The sequence below is a fragment of the Pseudopodoces humilis genome, chromosome 9 (genome assembly GCF_049639895.1).
Source record: "Pseudopodoces humilis isolate 2021_Gansu_Grassland_sample_001 chromosome 9, ASM4963989v1, whole genome shotgun sequence".
Classification (NCBI taxonomy): Eukaryota; Metazoa; Chordata; class Aves; order Passeriformes; family Paridae; genus Pseudopodoces; species Pseudopodoces humilis.
The window spans coordinates 22488515-22510340 of record NC_142208.1 but is presented as its reverse complement, the minus strand read 5'-3'; the positions used below and the strand labels follow the sequence as shown (position 1 = coordinate 22510340).

The window sequence follows — 21826 nt, the reverse complement described above, 5'->3', positions numbered from 1 at the left end:
GCCTGCTGGGGGCTGTAGTCCAGTGGGTGCAGACGGTGCTCCCGGCATGCCGTGCGCGGGCGCTGCCCGTGGGCCGGCGGGGCCCGGGCATGGAGGCGGCGGGCGGCGGGCCCAGGTCGGCGGCGCCGGGCGGGGGTGTCAGGGCCTTGCGAGACGCTGTGGGCTTGTAGGGGCTGTGGTGCCGTGGGGCTGGGTGGGCTCGGCGGCTATACAGAGGTGCTCTGTGACGGGGAGCGCGGGGGGCGGGAGGTGATGGGGGATGCTTCGTGTGCTGTGAGGCAGGAGGTGCTGGTGCGGACCCGGGAGGCAGTGGGGGTCTGTGGCCCTGGGAGTGCACTTGTGATGGGAGGCAGTAGGGGGGATGCTACGGGGCAGGGAGACCTGGCTCTTACGGGGCTGGATGCGGTGGGGCTGTTGGCGTGGGCAGCTTTTGAGGATGGGGCTAAATACCGGAAAGTGTCTGGGCGCTGTGGGGCTCGGTGCTACTGAACCGGGGGAGCCGGGCGCTGTGAAGCCACGGGGAGGTGCCACAGGGCTGTGCCTGGGTGCCTGGACCTGGCAGGGGAAGGCCTCGTCTTTGCCTGGGGTGGGGCCAAATCCAAGGTTCCCCACCCCTTGGCTGTGATGTTGCCGATGCTCTTGTCTCTGCTCGCGGTCGCTGTCGCATTCCTGTGGGCTCGGTGCCTCGCTGGGATGTGGGGATGGCCATGGGCAGGGCGAAGGCTGGATCCCAGTGCTCGGCTGGGCAGGGGAAAGTTGCGTGGCTCTGCTGGAGCCTCATCTCTGTGGTTGTGCTGCTGTCTTCAGGCTGGTGCTTGGGGACAGTGGGTCTTGCTCTAGAGAAGGCTGTCTGCCTGCCCCGTGGGTTCCCTCCCAACAGCCGCCTCTGTTGTAGGTGAGGAAGCTTCTCCAGGGGGCAGGAAGATGCTGTGTCTTTGGAGGAAAGGGCTGACCTCAACATCTGCTTCTGGCTACAGTGTTTTGTCTTTTACCACACTGACAACATAGGGATGTGTGCCACCCAAAGGCTGCACGGCAGGAAGTTGTTGCTCCACTTTGCACCTGCTTTTCAAGGAAAAGCTCTTGGCAAGCCACAGGGGAAATGTGGAGAAGAGAGTGATGCAGGCGTTTGCATATCTCACCTCTCCTGTACCAGGGTATAGAAAGCCTGGGCAGGAGCAATGCCTGTGACCTGGAATGGGCTGCTGGGTCTGGGGTCCTCATATCCAGCAGATCCTAACCTTGGAGTCAACCTCACACTCCTCAGGCAGAGTGGAGGAGAGCCCTGGCTCCTTTGGGCAGCCCATCTGGATGCTGCAGCTTCTGCCCTCACCCTCCCTGCTGCTCCCCAGGGGCTGTGTAGGTGGGCACAGCAGCGCAGAGGGATAATCCCTGCGGGAGGGACTCTGAGCTCTGGCACCAGTGCCTGGCACCAGACCAAGGCGAGTGCTTGGCCCAGGCTCAGAACGTGCCTTGGCAGGACCCTGGGGCAGCCTTGCTGCTTAATATTGATGGGTATTGCCTGCATGGAGGCCTGGGGGCCCCAGCCCTGCAGATCATTTTCCCATGTGCTGGGCCAGATCGGGTTCCTCATCACTCCTAGCAAAGCTTTCAGGTGGGACGAGGGGCTCAGCAGGCAGGGGAGCACTGGCCCGGGGCTGGTCCTGGTTGCTCTCATTTGCTGGTATGTGCCACTGTTCAAGGATCCAGGCGAGGAGAAGAAGTGTTTGGACTCTTGGAGTAAGGTTGGCAGGGCAGCCTCTGCAACCTGGTCCAGAAGGTAGACCTTCCCTTGAGGTGAAGGGAAATAGCACCCTACTTTTTGGGGTTAAGGAGGAACTAGGGGAGGAGGGGTAATTTTGCACTGGCTCCTTCACATGTTCCTTGGATTCCCCTATTCCTGAACATGTTGGGAAGGGCTGAAATCATCCCTGGAAATGGCCCAGCATCCTGGATGCTCATGTCTTCTCTGGTTTCCTCTGAGTCAGACTCTCCGTGTCACTCCCCCGGCCCCCTCCCCGCTGGGAAAGACGAGATGGGACCAGAGAGCACCTGAGCCCAGATGCTGAGGGGCCTGTGCCCCCTGATCCATGCAAAGAGACATCCTGGCGACACCAGCCCCGCAGCCTCCAGGAGCCTGGGCTCAGCTTCTCCAGCTCGGCATCCTTGGCAGTTCAGGGAGCTGCACTCCCGGCGTCAGCGCGTCAGGGAGGGGAAACCCTTCCCGAGGGACAGCCAGGCAGCAGGGTGGCCTGCCCACGCCGAGCTCCTGTCCCCCCAGGCGAGGTGTGGCAGGGATGAGGAGCCGGCAGCGGATGTTTGCTTCGGTGATGCGCCTGCTCCTCAAGTGCCTGCGGCTGGGCCGGCGGCGGCGGTTCAAGCTGGTGCGGCAGGTGGAGCAGCTGTGGCACTACGGACACCTCTGCCTCCGCTCCCTGCTCTACAACTCCTTTACCAACAGCGATGTGGTGCTTGACTCTCTCTTCGAGCCGGTCTACTGGCTGGTGGACCATGTCACCCGCTGGTTTGGTGTGGTGAGTCCCCCTCACTGGGCAGGGTACACGTGGTGCTGGGGCACCGGGCTTGGGACTGCCTGTGCTTTGGGCAGGAAGTGAGCTGGGACCTCAGTGTGTGGTTCAGATTGGTTTCCTCTGGCTCTGTCCTGCCCGTGCCTCTCCCCTGGCAGGAAGGGGCAGGTGCTGCCCACTCCAGTGACCCAGGCCCCTTTCCTGTAGGTGTTTGTGGCACTGGTGATTGGGCTGACGAGCTCTATTGTGGCCATCGTGTACATCTGCCTGCTGCCCCTCATCCTGCAGACCTACACACCTGCCTGGATATGCTGGCACCTCGCCTATGGACACTGGAACCTCATCATGATTGTCTTCCATTACTACATGGCTATCACCACTTCACCTGGGCACCCACCACAGGTGAGGCACCGAGCAGCAGCACAACTTCTCCCAGCTGGACACTGGGGACCAGCTACAGATGGTCAGTGGGAACAGCCTGGTGATACTGTTGCAGGATGCCTCTGAGAAGCTAGGCTGGGCAGTGTAGAGGGGGGAGGCAGCAGGGCAGCATGGGGGAGAGCTGGAGGGTTTAAAGTGCACAAATCTCTTCTGATGTGTGCACAGGCCAAGAACGACCTCACTGGTGTGTCCATCTGCAGGAAATGCATTGCACCTAAGCCAGCTCGCACCCACCACTGCAGCATCTGCAACAGGTAGGGCTCCCTCCCTCTGCCTGGGGCAGCCTTTGGAGCCGTGCTCCTCGCCCCCTGCGCCAGTGAGACAGGGGCCCTTCTCCTCTGCTCTGCCACCTCCTTGCCCTGTCGCTTGTAGCCTGCAGGGCTGAGGGGTGCCTGTCCCCTCCCAAACACACCACTTGCACTGGCTCTGACACTGGCACTGGTCTCCTCTCTCCCAGGTGTGTGCTGAAGATGGACCACCACTGCCGTATCCTTCTGCAGTACTAACCAGTGGCACACTCCTGGGGGGAACCAGCCCTGCTTCCCTCTTCTCTCCCAGTCCCTTCTCTTGAGGAGACAGCCAGCATAGGAATGGGTGATGGGAGCAGGGCCCAGAACTGCCCTGGTCCCTGGGTTGGGTTTGGACCCATGGTATGTCACAATTATGTACCTTTAACCCCAGAGGCAGCCTGGCTAAACAACTGTGTGGGACATTACAACCACCGCTACTTCTTCTCCTTCTGCTTGTTCATGACCATGGGCTGCATTTACTGCAGCATCAGCGGCTGGGAGATGTTCCGGGATGCCTACGCAGCCATTGAGGTGAGCGGCCTCTCCTGCCATGCGCCAAGGCTGCCTGGCTTCCCCAGGCTGAGCTTGCAGAGCAAGTGTGGGCCAGGCCTGGTCATATCATGACTTTGCTTCCTCTCTTCTTCCTCCTGCGAGGCCCCCAGCTGCTCTGGTCCTGTGGGGTTGTGAGGGGAAGGGTCCCTGCCCCATTCCTCTGAGACACATAACTGGTGCCCTGTTTTCCATCCCCTTAGAGAATGAAACTGCTTGAGAAGGAGAGACTGCAGGTGGCTGCCAACCAGGTGGGACATCCCTGCCCCCCAGCTGCTCCAGGCAGTGTGGAGCAGAGCTGCCCTGCAGGCTGGGTCCTGCTTGGGATTCTGCTCTCAAGGAGCACCCCACACCAGAACCAGCCCCCATGTTCATCTCACATCTCAGAGAGCTGGGGCTGGTCAGGCAGCTCTGCTATGAACAGTGCCTCCAGCAGCTTGGGGTCTGCCTCTGAGCACCCAGCTTCCAGGGACTTGGGCTGGTGACAGCTTCTTGGCATGTGCTGCTCAGGCCATGGTCTCCTGGTGAAGCTGCAGCACTGCATACACATCTCTCCCTGACCCCCAGCTGCAGTGTCCTGACCCAATCCCATGGCTGCTCCCTGTCCCCTTACCTCCAGCCCACTGTTCCTCATGCCTGTGCCAGCTCTGGGTGTCTGTCTGTCTCGTGGCTGTCCCAGGCTGCCTCCCCCTCACCCTGGCTGTTGCACTGGTTCCAGCTGCAATCTTTTTCTTGCTGTCCAAGCTCTGCAGCAGGGAGGGGTGCAGCAATCCCTGTCTGGCTTCCAACTGTGAAACAGTTTGGGTAATCCTCCCCATCTGGTCCTTTTTCAGACATACTACCAGACCCCACCACCCACCTTCTCCTTCCGCCAGCGAGCTTTCCACAAGAGCGTGGTCTACCTCTGGGTCCTGTGCAGGTGAGGGGGCCCAGGGGCTGGGGAGAACAGAGTAAGGCCTGTGACATTGCTCACCCTCTACCTGCCTGTAGGTGGGCTTGCTCACTCTAGTGCAGATGTCACTGCCCTGTCAGTGCTTTGGGCCACAGAGGAGAGATTTTGTCGACTAGACAAGCTGACCCACTTACGTGGCTGTGGGTGTGGGGAGGCAGCCTCAGCCCCTGCCAGCTGCAGCACCAGGGAAGGAAGGCCTGTGTTCCACCTGCTGTCCCTTGTCATACCTAGCTCGGTTGCACTGGCCCTGGGTGCCCTCACACTGTGGCACGCTGCCCTCATTACCCGTGGGGAAACGAGCATTGAACGGCACATCAACAGAAAGGAGAGGCAGAGACTGCAGAAGAAAGGCAAGGTGAGCATAGTCCATGGCACGCGGGCTGGCTGGGGCAGAGCCAGACGTGATGCGCCGCTCCCTGTCCTGCAGGTCTTCAGGAACCCCTACAGTTACGGCAGCTGGGATAACTGGAAAGTGTTCCTGGGTGTGGATGTGCCAAGGTAAAATCCTGGGGAAGCCCCTGCCTGAGAAGGTGGTGGCTCAGCAGCTCTTGGGGTTGTAGGGACAACAGAGGCTCTCCTTGGGCTGCTGAGGGAGAGGACAACAGTGAACATTAATCCCACTCTGCACTGCACTGGGCTTTGTAAGGTGTGGAAGACCTGGACATCTTTGGCCTTGTGCCTCAGGAGCCCTGTCTGGTGACAAGGTGGCCTGCCCAGCACACCTTTGCCAGCAGAATCTCAGCTGAGCAGCTCAGCCATTGTGGCAGCTCAGGATATGGTTCCTCAGATCTGAGAAGCACCAAGACTTCACCTTTTGGCTGTGGCCTCACTTTCCCCACAGGCACTGGCTCACCCGAGTCCTGCTGCCCTCTCCTCACCCGCCCCATGGAACAGGCCTGAGCTGGGACCTGCCTCCCTGTGTGATGGAGCAACGCTCACCACTTCTGGCAATCTGAGCCCCTGTGCTCTGGCCATCCCTTCCCACAGGCAGGAGAGCGCATGGGGGACCCGCTCCGCCGCTCCAGCTTCCTTTGGCCAAAGTGCCTGGCAGAAGGCTGGCACATATCACTTACCAGAGCCAGAGCCATGGGAGACTCTCTGGACAGTGCTGGTGCCTCGACACCTGCCCCCTTGGCTCTTGGTGGCTGCAGGCAGCCCAGGGGCAAGGTGGCAGAGCTGCTGCTCCCTGCTCCAGCTGACGGTGCTGGCCCTCATTAGCACAGGTACGGACCAGCATTGGCCCAGCTCAGCTCTCTGAAGGGCTGGGCGCAGAGGATGGCACCCCCATCCCCCCAAGTGCTCCTCGGGGAGTCTTTTTAAGACCATCTACTAAATACTGATTTTTTTTTAAGGGAGTCTGTTTTTGTTATCTTGTGGGGGACATGGACTTCTGGGGATGGGAGAAGAGGGACCACAATGTTAAATGAGGAGGAAGGGCCTATAACCAGCAGCATCTTAAGCTAGTCAACATACAGAAGAACACTGAGGACCCAGCCTGAGCTGCATGGAGACCCTCAGAGCATTATCAAAACAGATATATTTATTCTTCTGGCAATTGGTTTGTCACACACCACATGTGTGCACAGACCTGTCCTCTCCACTCACATGTGGTGGGGGCTGTCCATCACTGTCCCTGGCTGCAGCAGGGGGTGGGCAAGCCACAAGCAGCACAACTCCTTCCCTGCTGTGGGTGCTGGGAAGGGACAGCAGTGAGGGGTGCTGTCTGCTGGCCTGCACGCTCCAGCCCTAGCACTCGGGGCAGTCCAAGGATCCAGAGGGTCCATGGCATCGGTTGGATGACTTGGTGGCTTAGCGAGGCGCTGGTCAGACTGTTGGTCAGCACAGGGAGGGGACAGAGGGCGCTCACCTGCCTGGGCTCCCAACCAGGAACCTGCAGGGACAGAGATGGTGCCATCAGCCATGTCCCCTACACGCTGGCACCCCCTCAGCAGCTACTTCCACACACTCACCATTCTCCACGTGCTGCCACTGCTTCCTTCCGCACCAGCCTCTTTTTGTCATCCAAAGGCTTGGCCAGTGCCCGGATAACTCGGCCCTTGTATGGGAGCAGCTGTAGGACAGAAGGGGCTCTTTGTGAGAGAAATGGATGCTGGCTGCCCCCCAGGAGGTTTGTGGCCCCCTTGGCCCTCTACACACAGGAGCAGGCAGCAGAGTACTGCAGAAGCACTTACCACTGTTGTGGGCAGACTGGTGAGAGCATGGGCACAGCGCAGGGCGGCGATGCGGACAGCCTGGAACAGACAGGAATGAGGGCACCACAAGGGGCTGGAGAGAGGGGCATAGCAGGAAGGAAGGAGGGGGTGCACGCACCATGGTGGGGCTGGAGGTGAGGTTGAGGAACTTGGTGACCAGTGTGTCGACATGCAGGCTCATGACCTGGGGAGCTTCGAGCAGCAGTGGGTGGAGACAGCTCAGTGTGGAGAGCTGTACTACACAATCTGAGCAGGACAACGCCTCAAGCAGAAGGGAAAGCAGCTGCAGAGAGAGGGAGAACACAGGAGTCATGAGTAACCCCAAACCATGCACTCTGCAATGTCACAGCTCACCCTGCCTGTCACCCAGGCTGGCTCTTACCGTGGGCAACTCTGTCACCAGCACAGGTTTGGGGAGGTGGTTGAGCACATGGGACAGGCCCTTCAGGTAATTTGCCTTCACATCTGTGGAGAGTAGAGATGGTTACAACCAGCCTATAGAAGGAGGGGATGCTGGCCCAGGTCCCCTGGTTAAAGGGTCAGGAGTGGTGAGGCTGGGCTGGGGGTGGCCACTCACCAGGGCCAGCCCCATGGAAGCCTTGCACCAGCTTGGGGACATTGTCAGTGAAGAAGCGCTGGCGGAACATGATGCGCACGTCAGCATGGCAGCTCTTGTGCAGCACATCCGGGGACTCGGCCATGAGCAGGGAGAAGCCATCGGCTGCAGCAGGGCCCAGCTCCGTGTCACCCAGCAGGCCCAGCAGCTGCAAGGGAGAGAGCCCTGAGACAGAGAACCCTGCTGCTGCGAGTCTCCAGCCAGCCATGGGGGAGCAAGGCAGGTTTCTTAGATATCACCCAGCCCTACCACCACCTACCTTGTCTGTCAGGCAGGAGCTCAGGGGATGGTAGCGCAGTACCAGAGCTTTGGTCACCTGTGCAGGCAGAACAGTCAGTGCCAGGCCGGGTTCCCCAGCCCCACTCGTCCAGGGCAGGCCTTACCCAGAGCAGCAAGGTGAGTGCCTGCGTTCGGCAGGGCCCCTCTGCAAGGATGGGCTCCATCCTGTTCACTGCAAGCTGCAGGATTTCATCCAGCTGCTGCCCTGGGGATGGAAGGGACAAGCTAAGCCATTGCCCCTGCCAGCGGTGGGCAGGGTCACTGGGCATCTTCCCCAGCCCCTTTACCTGCTGGGTGCTTGTTCACCAGCCCTGCAAAGCACTTGGCAGCTGTGGTGGCCGTGAAGGGACAGTTGCAGGAACAGCTCAATGCCAGCAGCTCCCGGAGCAGCCATTCCTGCTGAGGGATTCCCACCTGGAAGAGACAGAGACCATGTTATGGCTCAGGGCTGCAGTGCTCCCTCTGTCTGTGGAGCTTAGTGTGGAGAGTGTGGAGGGTGCTTGGGCAGGGCTCCTTTCCACCTTGCTCCCCATCAACATACATCACGGGGCAAGGAGCAGACAAAGGCCATGAGGAGGGCAACCAGGCGTCTCTGTGCGTCCAAGCACTCCCCATCCTGCAAGGGAAGAACAGTGTCCATGTCATCACAGCCCTTGCTGCCAGCCTGTGCCAACATTCTCATACCCAGCCCATTCTGGTGCCCCAGCCCAAATCACCAAACATACCCCGAAAGGCTGGAAGGAGGAGGGAAAACTGTTTTGGGGTAGGAATGAGACTTCTCCATCCAGAAAAAGGGGCACTATGTGAGACACACTCTGGGCAGCCAGTCTAGGAGAAAAAAGACATTGTAATGTGCTGCTCTAGAATGGTCAGCAGAGACCTCCCAGGAGGCACAGGGCCACCCTGTACAGATAGCAGCAGGGGGCATGCAGCCTGCTCCCTCCCCACGATGGAGCACCCAACTTCCTGCCCCAGCTTCACTCACTCAGGGCTCAGGTGAGTGGTGGCAGCACTGATGACTGGGATCATGGCAGCCAGCGCCTCTTCCTCCAGCAGTGCTTTGCCTGGCAGTGTATGGGTGCTCTCTGCAGATAGTGGGAGGAATGGAACTTGCTGGAGCCTGCTGGTCAGGTGGAGGAGGCAGGCACAGCCCCCTGAACCCACACCAGAGTGGGGCAGGGCTCTGGGGCAGGGAACAATAAAGCCCACTCTTGAGGGCCATGGGTGCCAAAAGACATGAGTAGCAGCACCGACTGCAGGATCAGGGACCCCTGAGAGCCTGGGATTTGCCTGCTCTTCCCTCTCCCACTCCAGCCCTGCACTTACCTTGCATGGCTGCCTGCACAGCCATGGCCAGCAGGCAGGGCACCACTGTCTGGTGGAAGTACCAGCAGCTCTCGGCATCCTGTTGGCACTGCAGGGCCACGTGGTGCAGGCTCTGGCACACAGAGACCATTTCTTGCGTGTTCCTGGCCTCGGTCCCTGCAGGGCACAGTCACCACCAAGTCAAACAGCCTCAACACCCAGCCCCCTGATCTACATGGCATCTTGGGACAATGCATCTCCTCTGACTCCCACTCCACCAGTGGGATACACAGCTCAGGTGTGGGTTCCTTGTACCACTGCCATTCCAGCTCTCTCCCAGCCATCACCAGTAACAGAGGCAGCTCCTGCCCAGACATGCTCTGTGGAGCTGTCTGCAGCAGCTCCATTACCTTTCTGCACCTTCTGGAGATGCTGTAGCAGGACAGGGACAGTCTCTCTCACGATGCTGGTGTGGGTGGACACAGCTGCCAGGGCCTGCAGGCAGCGCTGCTGCAAGGAGTGATGGTTGTGGGAGCTTTCCTCCCTCTCTGAAGAGGAAACACAACTCAGAGGGGGACCTGGGAACACCCCACCCAAGGGCAGTCAGGCCTCAGACCCTGCCCGGGCAGATAGGGTGAAGCAACACAGCAGACCCAGCCCAAGCCAGGCTCACGGTACTCTGCCTGCTCTGCTGCTGAGCAGCTCCTTCCCACAAGGATGTACCTGGCCACACACAGGCTGGCTACCAGAGCAACCACAGCCTTTCCTGTGCCAGCACAGGGAATCCCCCAAGGACAGCCACTGACCTACACCACATAACACAGCCCCACTGCCTGGCAGGAGCCCTACGGGGATGGGAAAGGCTTTACCCCAAAATCAGTCACCACTCCTTTCCCAGCCCTACCTGACTGCAGCTCCTCTTCAAGCCTGGGTACCATGCGTCCAGAGAAAACCTTTGGGTAGGTGGGGGCCATGGACCCAGCTGCCTCCATTGCTGCTTCACTGCCAGGGGGAAAGAGTGGAAAAGGTGATGCAAGGACTGCAAATCCAGGGTTGTTTGTACACCAGCTGCACAGACCTGGCCAGAAGGTGTCTACAGAATCCCATTTCTCGGCAACTTGCCTTTTTCACCCTTCAGGGAGTAGAGCACAGCCCCCTACTTTGATAGGCTCAGATTTTCTTATTTCCAGCCCATGAACAGTCTGGTTTCTCCCACACAGTCTTCTTGTTCAGAATTCCTGTGCCTTCCCTCAGACTACGGCCCCTCTGTGCAGCAAAGCCAGGCTTTGGTCATCCTCCCAGAGTGTGGGTGACTGCCATGACACTAGACCATCCCTCACCTGCTCTGGGAATCCTCCTCATGCAAAGCAAGACGGATAAGGTGATCCACAACCAGCTCCAGATCAGAGGAAGACAGGAAGCCTGGAACAAGAGCCATAAAGGAATCTTAGCCAAAGGCAAAGATGCTGGTGTACTGGACAGGATCTTTCCGCTCATCCAGGCCAGCAGCAGTGCAGCAATACACCAAAATGCCAGAGATACAAGGTGCCCAGCACAAACAGGCAAGAGAGAGACCATGTGTCCCTGCAGCTCATGGCTTGAGTAGAACTGTATGCTGCTGCTACTCCTGTGCACTTACAAGCAGCAGGCAAGGACGTCCTAGAAGCCACCATGTCTCTCAGAAGAGAATTACACCTCCCTCTGTCTCAAGTGAAAAAAGGCACCAACCTTGCAGGGAGCCCAAGACAGTCAATGCCTTGATCCCAACCAGCTGCAGCTGCACACTGGGATCCATCAGCGCTGAGAACACCACAGAGCAAACCAGGGCTTGGAGCGACAGCAGAGTGTTCTCATCTGGACAGAGGGGCAAGGAATCACTGCCTGTGTCTGGCTGTCACCACACAGCCACCATCATGGCACTTGACAGACCCTTTCTGGGGTGTGGACATAATTTTCTGAGCCTGAGAGAGTTTTCAGCCTGTCAGTGGCTGATTTGTTTCCCAAGGGCAAGTCTTTTGGGAAACTTTTCTCTCTCAAGGACTGTTTTGTAAATAGGGTTTTGGTTCCCAAAACAGTAGTGCACAGATGTTCTGAATGTGTTTTTCTCTTGTTCCACCAATGGGACAAGAGAGGTTTTGTTCCTTTTGCCAATCATGTTAACCTGTATGGGAACACCTCATAAAAGGGGCTGAAAACCCGACAATAAAAGCTTCTACCTCCTTGAGATGAAACCTCAGCTGTTGTGATTGAATCTATGATCCTATTTCATGTCCACTAGTGACACTGGGGTGCTGCATTTGATACCAAATCATGCAGGGTCCCTGAAACATGGCAGGGGCTCACACATGCAGCCACACTGGCCACTGAGTTTTCCTTGTCTGTCAGCATACAGGAAAGTGAAGTCAGAGCCAGCAGCCCTTGGGACACAGATGCCTCCAGAGGAACCAGCCACCCTCACCTTCTTCCACATGTCCCCACTTCTGCTGCAACTCCAGGAAGCCTAGCAGCATTTCCAGGATTGTCCTCCTCTGGCTGCTCTGCAGGGACACAGAAGTGTAACCCAGATCACTGTCACTGCTGGGACAGAACTGCACCTCAGCCCAGCACTGCAAGGTCACAGGGCGCCCACGGAGTCTCTACCCACAGCCAGGGAAGGACATCCTCTTAGACACCCCGCTGCCCCCAGGCCCTGTGGAGCCAGTGGGTGCCCCTCACCTGTGTGTGCTTGGTGTACTGCTCCAGCAGCAGGGGAAGGACACTGCGGGTGATGCGGTGGAAAGTGCGGAGGGAGGCACCCGCTGCTGCCTGCAAGAGTTTGGCACTGGGCCACACCAGCTTCATGTCAGGCTCGCACAGATGGTGCCTGCAATCTGAGATAGGCTGGGTGTCAGCTGCACCAGCACAGAGCTCCTCTGCCTCGCGTGCGGGGACACAGCTGATAGCGGGGCTGGGATGTGCTGCCAGGGTGCAGCTCTGAGCTGCAGCACAGCCTCCCCAACTGAGCAGCTTCCCACAGCTCCAAGCACACAAATAGTGCAGTTCCAGAAGAGACAGAAGCAGCTCACTCCCCATGTTCTCCCTTCCTGCAGCCAATTACCTTGGAGAAGCCAAAAATTGCTGTAAGGACAAGAAAGAGAAGAGGCCTGAAGGAGAAGAGGAAGGCAGATCTCTACCTAGGAGGATGCTTTCAGGCCTGGCTGCATGGGACAGGTCTCTGTTAGCTACCTTGCAGGATGCTGCTGAGGAAAGAATCCAGCAGATCCTCAGAATCAGAGCTGAGCACGGAGCGGGAGAGGCAGGCAGAGAGAGCGTGCAGTGCAGCCAGGCATTCCGTCTCAATCTTCTCGCTCGCTGTCTGGAACACCTGGAGGAAAGGCCATAGGATGAGCTGAACTCCATGCCAACAAAAACCACAGGCTTCAGGCTCCCAATGCAGGCTGAAGGGCTCAGGCTTCTGCCTCATTTCCCCACATGATTTGAACGTGCAGCATTGCACATTGAAGCCACACGGACACGCTGACAGGGCTGGCCTGTCCCCTCCACTTTTCAGCTGGGGCAGTCCAAGGTCACAGGTGCTGGCTGCTGGGAGATAGGGGGCCCACCTGCTCTGGTTGAGAACTCCTGCACAGCAGAAGCCCAGCCATGGTGGAGCCCTGCAGTACTTACCTCTCTGCGCAGGGATGACCAGAGGCTGGGAAGGAATTCCTGCAGCTCCTTCTGCCCATAGATGGCACAGCAGGCAGTCTGCAAGAAGGAGCCAGGAGAAAGCATCACAGAGAAGCCAGTACCAGGAGGACACGGCACTGGGACACTGCCCATCCTGGCAGGCTCATGCTGAGCTGCACAAATCACTCAAGAAAAACAGAAAAGAGTGATGCAGACCAAACCAGGACTCTGGAAATTGACTCTGCAAGGGAGACTATCTGGCTGGCAGGGAGAAGGGCTCAGAAGTGGCTGGCTGCTACTACTGCCACAGACCAGCTGTAGGTTGAAGGGAGTAGGGGATCTCCCTTACCAGAGTCTGCAGCGAGTCAAGCTTGGCACTTTGCAGTTCTGAGTCCAACTTCTCAATGAGCAGAGGAAGAAGGAACTGCAGAGAGAAGCACTTTAATTCAGCCCATCCCTTGCACCACCTTGTCCATGGCCCTGCAAGGATGCAAGGCCATGTTCAGCCTCTGCCAGGAGAGCAGAGGTGAAGGGGTACTTGCAATAGGCAGCCCCTTCCCAGGGTGTCAGTCAGCACCCTCCCCATGACCAGCCCCAGCTGGAGACAGGGCTGCCCAAGTGCAAAGCTCCTGGTCCCAGTTATTCCCGTCCCACAGAATCACAGCAGGAGCTGCAGCACTATGAAAGGCAGCCTGTGCTTAGGGAACAGTGAGGTGCTCAAGAATCCCCAAGGAGCTTTGTACCTCAGCAAATTGGGGTGTGGATGCCAGTACGGCCCGGAGGCTCAGGATCAGGTCTTCCCTCTGGATGCCATGAGGATCATTGGGGGGCTGGAAAAGAAGCAAAGAGCAGGTCACACACCAGTCAGGAAACATCCCAACCCATCTGCCGAGGCTGCATCACTTCATCTCCAGCAAGGCAGCAGCAGTGCCAGTCACTGCAGCTATCTTGGCACCAGCCCACCAGCCTGGGTAATACAGCTCACAGCTGAACACTGCCCAGTCAAGAGCCTTGGCCACCCTCTCATCCCACTCCCTGGAGGGGACACAACCCCCTAAGAAAACACCAGAAAGAAATAAAGAATAGGCTGTGGCACATGGCAGACTCACTCACTGGAGTAAAATCAACAGGAAAGTAGCAGGATGTAACTTCAAACAGCTCCTCCACAAAGGGACCTGCAGACAGAGGAGAGAGGGGGTGAGCAAAGATATTAGGCAAAAAAGGCACAGCAGCTATGTTTAGCACCCACAACAGGCCGGCTCTGAAGCTTTTAAAGCATGTTAGGGACCTCCCCAAGAGCTGTCCCTCCAATGGCTCAAAGAAAAGGGACATATTTCCCAGTCATCTCTGCATGGCAGGTTTAGGCTCACCCAGGGCATAGTCCTTGGCAATGAGATCACGCACAATCTGGAAGGCCACCAGGAGATTGCGGGGATCCTTCTCCCCATCCATGACCTGGATGAAGCCAAAGGTGAAGTTGGCACCCAGGCCTTTCAGCTCTGCAGAAAGAAGGAGTGTGAGCAGGTGCAGGACATCAGACCTCACAACATGGCATTAAATCAGCTGAGTTGCCCCCACCCCACAGTCCTTTTCCAGGTCTCCCAGACAGAGCCACAGAGCCCTTGGCAAAGGTCAAAGTGAGTTGTTGTCCCAGCCTCAACAATCCCAGAGTAGCTCTGACATCTTCCCCCTCACCTTCCTCCCTGGTGCTCATGAAGTTGGTGATGATGCTGTAGACTGTGTAGCGGTCCAGCTGCAGCAAGGACTGAAGGGAAGAGCAGACAAATCAAAACCATCCTCTACACATGGCAGCACAGCTACCCACTACCCCATGGGTAGTACATGCCCCTGAGGGAGAGCAGGACCCCCAGCAGCTCAGCTGCTGTTTCCTGGCACAGAGATTCCATTCATCACATGCCAAGTGTGCACATGCCTATGCAATGGCACCTGAACATGACTGTGTCCCATCACTGCATGAATGCACTATCAGTCACACCAGGGCCACAAATGCTGCCCAAGGCACTGCCAGCAAAAGCAATCTTAAATGCGAGGAGAATTGTACTGGGGGCACTTAAACACAGCCTGGAGAATGGAGCAAAAGGAAATAATTCCCCTACGGCTGAGAAAAGAGAGGACAAGGGCCAAACAGGATTCTCAGCTGCTGTCTGTCTCTCACAGTGTCTCTTGCAGTGAGCCAAGCTGTCTCTAAGCTCTGCAGAAGCACTGCACTGTGCTGAATGTGGCCAGTCCTCAGGGCAGGCAGCCCCGTCCCCAGATACACAGGGTGCAGAGATTAAGGACAGGAGGATAGGAAATCACATTGCTCACCTGCACATGTACCTCCTGGAAGATGGCTTTGAGCACAGACACTGCAAGCCCTGGGGACAGCACCTCACACATGCTCTGAGGACAAGAAGAAAAAAGCAAGAATAGAATACCATGTTGGCAGCCACATAAGGGAGCTCCTGGCTCCGTGCAGCAGCTGCCTGAAGGATCCTCTTCCACAACAGGGAGATCTCCCACAACCCCCTCCCAAGACAGAACAGGACACAATGCCATCATCTGTGTTGTGCAGGGTGGCCAGGGAATCCTTGCCCCAGTACCAACACAGGGCAGGAAATCAAGGTAGTCTCTGGTCCCCAGCTCCTCCACAAGAGGCACAGCAGGAGAAGAGAGCAGACAGGGCAATGTTGCCAGATGGGCTGACAGCCCAGCCAGGCCCTGCTCGACACACTGCTCCAACCTATAGCAGGTGTTGCACCTCCCTGACACTGCTCTGGAATGCATCCCAGCACTGCGGGCTGGGAGTGCAAGCTCACCAGTGCTCGGAGCCCCTGGAGCACCGAAGGAATCACCAGGTGATGATCTTGCAGTCGGCTTTCATAGAACAGGACCAGATGCAGCACTGTCAGAAACAGACACCAATGTGTGTTAGCCCTAGGAAACACAGCTGCTAGGTGCTGGCCCCAGCTCAACCACAAGCTGAGGGATTAAGAGTGAGCACAACTTGCACTTGTGAATGGGACAAACTGATGCTCTTGGGTGCACCCACCTGGCTCCAACACCTTTGCCCTCTCCTTGTAAGCAGCCCTTGCCTAACTGCAGAAGGGCAGCAGCCAACTCTGGCTGCTGCAGAAGTGCTGGAGCTACCCAAGAGGCATTTGCCCTGGCCTGTCCAGACATGTGGATGCAGACACCAGCAGTAGTGTGGCAGTCTGCTCAGCAGAGGCTGGAGGATGTCATGGGGTGGGGCACAGGGCTGGGGCAGGAGTTCTAGCTTTCTCAAACTTGGCTCCACAATACATTCCTGGCCCCTGAGTCACAGTCACGGGCGCCTGCACACACCAGCCCTGGGGAGTGGTAGCAGGAAGCAGACTGGAAGAGCCGGCTAGCAGCATCCTGTGCCCACAGCTGCTGCAGAAACTCAGCCCCCCAGGAGGCAGCCTGACGTAGAAATTAACTGCGTGAGCAGGGACACGAGGCTCTAACACAGCTCACACCCCTTGCTCAGCTGCCCTGAGTCTCTTCTCCTTCAAGTATCCCCACTGAACCTCCCCACTTCTGGCTGCCCCTCCAGAGCACCCCAGTTCCCATCAGTCATCACACCTGACTCCAGATACTGCAGTAGGTAAGGTTCTATGCACAGCTGCTCTCAGCCCTGCCTGGCTTCAGTCAAAGCCAAATTCCAAGGACTACGCATCTTTTACTTCCATCCTCCCTGTCCTCCACCTTACTTACTAGCTAGCCCCCCTGTCTAGCCAGCCTGCTGGCATAAGTTCAACTTCCCAACTGCAAGGTGCCAAAGCTTGTTAGCACTTACTGTCTTTCCCTGCTACTAGCCAACTGCCATGGGGCATTTAACAGAGGCAGACTTTCTCCTTACCTCCATGTACAGTGCATCTTCCCCTCCCCACTCTAGTCCCCCTCTCCATTCTCACCCTTACACTGATCTCCCCTCCTCCCCAGGCCTCAGGGTTCCTCCTGAATTAATCTGGCCAGGCTGCAGTGTGACTTGGTGTGTGAAGGACAGTCTTCCTGCTCTGAATCATCACCCAAGGATTCTGACATACAGATGTATCCCCAACACGTCCCACGTGGCGCTGAGCACACCTCAGTGCACAACACCCACACACTGCCAGGGGCCCCAGCTGTTCAGGGATTTGGTGTGTTCAGACAGTGACCTGAACTGTGTGGTGAGGTTGGCAAAAGGGCTGCAGCAAAAAACCTCATGCCCTCCTTGGACTTTGACTCTTAGAGACATGTACAAAGTTGTCACAGTGTTAAATCAATCCCTTTGCCAATTTCAGGACAGACACTTTAATGGCACAGGCTTCATCCCCAGACAGATACTCAAGGGCCAGAAAAACCCTTACCTTCCTTCTCCTGGAGCAGGGAGTAACACTGGAGCAGGACTTGTGACAACAGCTGGATGCCTCGCCCACGTGTTCGAGGATCTGTGTTCTCCAGGCAAAACCTAGGCCAAGAGGGGAGAAAGCCCAAGAAGCCTATTGTGAGCAGATACATCTTAGCAGGAAGCACATCCTGAGCAGGGACATTACAAAAACAAAGAGGTGACGCTCTGTGGGCCCAGTCATGCCCGACTTGCTGGCAGAGTGGAAATAGACACTTCTCCCCTTGTCTGTGCTGCATGCATGCACTCAGCCCCAGAACCATGCAAAAGAAATCCAAAGTCTCAAATCAGACCACAGAAATTGCTCTTGCACCATGGTCTCAAGATCACAGGGGTCAAAAAGGGTAAAGCCTCTTACAGTGAGGCAAGTCCAGCCCCCAGCTTGGGAGAAATGAGCCTAGGCCATGATAGTTTGTAGACAAAAGCAGAAGCTGAGTGCCAGACAACTCATGACAATAGTGTTGTGTAGCTGTGTGCTCAGACAGCTCTTGCTGGGGACAGCCCCAACTGAAAAGTGTCAACTTGCTGCCTGCCACAACATCTTGCCTCTGTCCTGCAAGAGCATCAAGAGCTGCTCCGGCCTTGGGAGCTGCCCACGTCCAGGGAGGGCAAAGGACTGCTCAAGCCCCATGCTGTGAGCAGACAACATCCTGCCCACTGCAATGTATCATCCAGTGCTGAAGCTTATCCTGGATGAGCACATTTGTCCTTCTAACTATGCCTCTTTGCATGGCCCTTACCCATATAACTGTATGTATAACTTGCATAAGGTTTTTCTTACCCCAGGGCTTCCACAAGCTGCAGCACTGTCCACCTTCCATCTTTCACCCCTGGAGAAAGGAGATAAAGAGAGTGAAAAAGAGAGATCATGCAAGCATGCTAGTAGAGATGGATGCTGGGAACCATCCCAGCACTGCAGTGGGAAAGGCTGGTTGGTGCTGACTCCCCACTAAGCACCCAAGGAGCCATGTGCACTTAACTGGTGGAGCAGCCTCCAGTGCTGCCTGCAAACACCTGTGAGACTGAGAGCTGAGAAGAGACAGCCAGGGAGAACTTGCCTGCACTTTGCCTCACCCTCTCCCTGCAGCATGGCTGTATGTGTGGCTCCTAAGACAAATCTTACTGTGCTCCACTTCACTGAGATACTAAAACAGCTCTAATGTGAGAGAGCTGTGAGGAGAGGGCAGCTCTCCTGGTGTTTCCTGAGGAAGAACTGGCTGAACAAGCAGCCCAGACACGAGTGATCACTCAGCTTCCCACCTGGACTCCATCACCTCCACACTGTGCTGAGCAAGAACTGCACAAACTTCTTCCAAGATGGAGGGCAGGGAGAAAGGCAGTTTTGTGGTCAGAGGAAGATAAAATGCTGGGATTCCTGGAGTCTGTTTCCAACTCTGACTCAGATTCCTTGCCAGGTTGCCTCAACCACCTCCTGCCTCTGTATTCTTGCAGTTCAACTGGGGGAAGAGTCACCCCTCAGAAGGCTTTGGTAAGGACCTGCTTTTGCTGCACCTTACAAGAACGTTGGCAGAAGGGCAGGTTCTCCATTCCTGCCACCCATTGCCAACGTGGCACCTCTCCAGGACAGCTCTGTGTACGCCCTCTGCACAGACATGGGGTGACAGCAAGGGACTGCCTTACCTTCAGACCCCTAGCCTGCAGCTCAGGTGTAAAGTGATATTGCTGGAAAACAGGCAGCACCCCTCACTCTCTGCCTGGACAAAACAGCATTCCTCCACAAAAACACCCAAATCACCTGGCAGTCACTGAGACTCACTGTCTTTGCCCAGGGGCACTTCTGGGCACTCTGGAAGAACCTGCTCACCTCTCTGCCCTGCTGAACCTACACAACTGACAGGGCACCTACCCTCTCAGAAGCCCAAAGGTTTCATTATGGGCTTTCTCAGGCCTTGTTCCAGCTAGTGTCTCCAGCTGTTGCAAGCATTTACTGTCTCTTCTGAAGCAGTTAATTCCAGTATTAAGACACCCTGTTCATCACAGAGCTGTCTCTAGGAATGGGATGACAGTGTTTTCTGACAGTGTGTTCTGACAGCAGGCAGTTCTGACTCCACAGACAGAGCTTTCAATCCTGCCTGGCACAGCAGGGAGAGGGAGCCTGAACTGAGAAACAGAACAGATAAGTGGAGCTGTGTGGAAAAGAGCCCTGCAGGTCTCAGAATTGACGGGCACAGACTGAACAGGGGGTGCCCTCAGAGACGGCAATAATGTGCTGGCAAAATTTCTTGCAGAATAACAACCGCAAAACAGCATGCAAATGCTGTGCACTAGCCAAAGCAGAATGGGCTGCAGAGAGAGCTTGGATGGCCCCTCCACATCCAGCATCCCAATATCTCGCTCTGCAAGCTCATGAAGAGCCCTTGTGTCTCTGCACCATCATGGAAAAAGTCTGAGAGAAATGCTATCAGTATGGCCAGTTGCTCTGCCTCTCTGTGTCTGCAGAGACCAAAAACAGCTCTACACAAAGCTTCTGGTTCCCTACTCAACAGGGAAGAGCTGCAGTGTGATGGCCAAACCACAGTCAGGTACTGATACTCCCTGTGGCCAGCAGCAGCGAGGTCAGCAGCTCCTTTGCTCAGCTCAGCGAGGGAGCTCCCTCTGTTCTCAAGGACCCAGGTGTAACCAGCTTTGCCTCACATGGTGTGGCCACCCCTCCCTGGCACAGCCTGTAAGCATGGCGTGCTCGTGGCCAGCACCACACAGGCCGTGGCATGAGCACCAGCACAGCTAATTGAACCTGCCTCATCAGCACAACAGGCACAATGGTGAGCCCCTGAAACTGCTGCCTCCACATCTGGCAGCAGCATATATGCCCTAAGGTTAATTAGGCACCTTGAATCCCTTTACCAGGAGGGGCTGCCTTCCTATTCTGGGATTCCTGTAGCTCCCAGAGACTTAACAGAAGCAAGCCATTCATCCTGTGCTGGACTGCTACTCTGAACCAACCTGCTCTCTTCCCTGACAGGTCTGTCCCCCTTTCAGTGTCCTTCTAGATATTAGCCACTTCTGGAGGCCTTCCATTCTTGTTTCCCCCACACCCTCAAAATGTGAGCGCAACATTCACAGGGAACATGTAATGGGTTCTGTAACAACAGTATCCTTCTCTCACCATTTTTTAAGAAAGATTAATTCAGCCTCCTCCTGCCACCCACTGACCCATGCAACCCAACCTGCCTGTGACAGCACCAAGGCCTTTCTGCCATTTGACAAGTTACACTCATTTTAGTCCTCAGCAACAAATTGGGGAAGGTCAATGTTTTTGTTACAGCAATTGAACAATGGCCATGAGCTTAGAAAAGACCTCCCCTTTTGCTCAAGAATACGAAATGCAATTTAATCCTTTCTGATGTGTGGTTCTGTACAAGGTCAGAGGGGCTCAAGGACACTTGCCAGCCCTTCTGTGAAGGTGGGTTTGTCACAAGAGCCACACAGCTGAAAAGAGGTGGGGGGAGCAAGTGGGGAGCAATTCTCTTTGTATGTCTTCCAAGAGACAAAGCTTTCTCCATGCACTTCTGTAACGTGAGATCAGGTGACAACAGCAGTTGTAAGGTTATCCTTCCCCATGTCTATCCCAAATACATCAGAGACTGTGCAGCCCTTCTGCAACATCTTGAATGCCACAGTTTAGTGAATTCCTCCTAATTTTCTTGGCATTTTCTTCCCTCTGTGTTACATGGGCCCTTGGGTTACCTTCCTGTTTTGCCAGCTCATCTCATCCCCAAAACACTACAGAGCAGTTCACAAGCCATCAGGCCTTGGGAAAGGCCTATAAGTTACCCATAAGTGTAATGTAACATATATATAGACAGCCCTTCTTGGCTCTCTGAGTTCATTCCCAAAACATGCTGAAGCCACTGCCTCTAAACATAAAAGTATCACCTTATCCTTAGAAAGCCACACTCCTGAAGCTGTAACTTCCCTAATGCAACACCGTCACCCAATTGCTGTTCCAAGCAGAAGGATAAATTATCCGACGAAAGCAAATGCCTCAATCTCTGCTAGAAAAGGGGGAGAAACCACAGTGAGGGCAGTCTGCAACCACCATCTGCCACGGATGCTCAGCAAGGCCATGAGCTCTCTTCCCACTGTCGATTTCTCTGCACCCACATGTGCCTGGAGCCCCTCAGCCTCGCGGCTGTCCCGCTCCTCGGCACGTCTCCTCGGCAGCTCCGAGCTGCAGGCCCTACCCTACCCATTCCCACGTGCCCTGCCCCGCACGGCAGCCTCACAACCCACAGACACGCTCCGTCCCGCGCCTCCAGTCCAGTCCAGTCCACACCCCACCCCGCCCTGCCCTGCCCCACGCTTCCTCCCGAATCCCTCCCCACACCACCACGACCCGCCCTTACCCGTGCCCGTGCCCACGCCCGCCCTAGGCCCAGCCCGGCCCCGCCGCTATGCCCACGCCCAGTCCCGCCCCGCCCCGCCCCCGCCCCCGCGCGGTACCTGCCGCCACCTCAGTGGCTCGGCCGCCCTGCTGCCCGGACCCGAAGCCCCGGACGGAGGCGGCAGGAGCCTCCGCCCCGCCCTCGGCCGCCGCCATGACACCCGCGCGCAG

At 56.6% G+C, this 21826-nt stretch overlaps 2 protein-coding genes across 8 annotated transcripts; one reads left to right on the top strand and one right to left on the bottom strand.

Moving 5' to 3' along the window:
- Positions 1-16: 16 nt before the first annotated feature.
- ZDHHC16 (zDHHC palmitoyltransferase 16) lies at positions 17-5847 on the top strand. 7 transcript variants are annotated; one of them, XM_088059593.1, is made up of 10 exons: positions 17-115; positions 896-2534; positions 2736-2930; positions 3135-3223; positions 3427-3455; positions 3657-3790; positions 4012-4059; positions 4642-4727; positions 4992-5258; positions 5602-5847. In XM_088059593.1, exons 2-10 carry the CDS (start codon positions 2091-2093, stop codon positions 5714-5716), a joined length of 1407 nt encoding a protein of 468 aa, XP_087915719.1. In that variant the 5' UTR covers positions 17-115; positions 896-2090; the 3' UTR covers positions 5717-5847. The 7 variants fall into 7 exon arrangements, with proteins under 7 accessions (XP_087915719.1, XP_087915720.1, XP_087915721.1 ...); XM_088059594.1 differs by having other exon boundaries at positions 31-115; positions 1989-2534; XM_088059595.1 differs by having other exon boundaries at positions 36-115; positions 2282-2534.
- Positions 5848-6280: 433 nt separating this feature from the next.
- Positions 6281-21811, bottom strand: MMS19 (MMS19 cytosolic iron-sulfur assembly component). Its single transcript, XM_014250559.2, has 31 exons — positions 21715-21811; positions 18032-18080; positions 17213-17313; positions 15659-15744; positions 15168-15242; positions 14535-14604; positions 14210-14338; positions 13953-14014; positions 13583-13669; positions 13189-13263; positions 12840-12917; positions 12399-12537; positions 11889-12043; positions 11632-11710; positions 10902-11027; positions 10514-10595; positions 10078-10175; positions 9584-9721; positions 9195-9350; positions 8854-8953; positions 8594-8696; positions 8410-8484; positions 8156-8282; positions 7973-8073; positions 7849-7905; positions 7551-7737; positions 7356-7438; positions 7092-7256; positions 6953-7012; positions 6731-6831; positions 6281-6651 (listed from the first exon to the last, which is right to left on the bottom strand). Exons 1-31 carry the CDS (start codon positions 21809-21811, stop codon positions 6624-6626), a joined length of 3069 nt encoding a protein of 1022 aa, XP_014106034.2. The 3' UTR covers positions 6281-6623.
- Between the last annotated feature and the right edge of the window lie 15 nt (positions 21812-21826).

What these genes read in the sequence shown, in the direction of transcription:
- ZDHHC16 (XM_088059593.1), top strand. Translation starts at nt 2,091, where the DNA reads ATGCAAAGAGACATCCTGGCGACACCAGCCCCGCAGCCTCCAGGAGCC. An exon ending in TCACCCGCTGGTTTGGTGTG is followed by an intron (nt 2,535 to 2,735) that starts GTGAGTCCCCCT and finishes CCTTTCCTGTAG; the next exon opens with GTGTTTGTGGCACTGGTGAT. An exon ending in GAAGATGGACCACCACTGCC is followed by an intron (nt 3,456 to 3,656) that starts GTATCCTTCTGC and finishes CCCCAGAGGCAG; the next exon opens with CCTGGCTAAACAACTGTGTG.
- MMS19 (XM_014250559.2), bottom strand. Translation starts at nt 21,811, where the DNA reads ATGGCGGCGGCCGAGGGCGGGGCGGAGGCTCCTGCCGCCTCCGTCCGG. An exon ending in TTGACTCGCTGCAGACTCTG is followed by an intron (nt 12,918 to 13,188) that starts GTAAGGGAGATC and finishes TCCTTCTTGCAG; the next exon opens with ACTGCCTGCTGTGCCATCTA. An exon ending in CTTCCATGGGGCTGGCCCTG is followed by an intron (nt 7,439 to 7,550) that starts GTGAGTGGCCAC and finishes TACTCTCCACAG; the next exon opens with ATGTGAAGGCAAATTACCTG.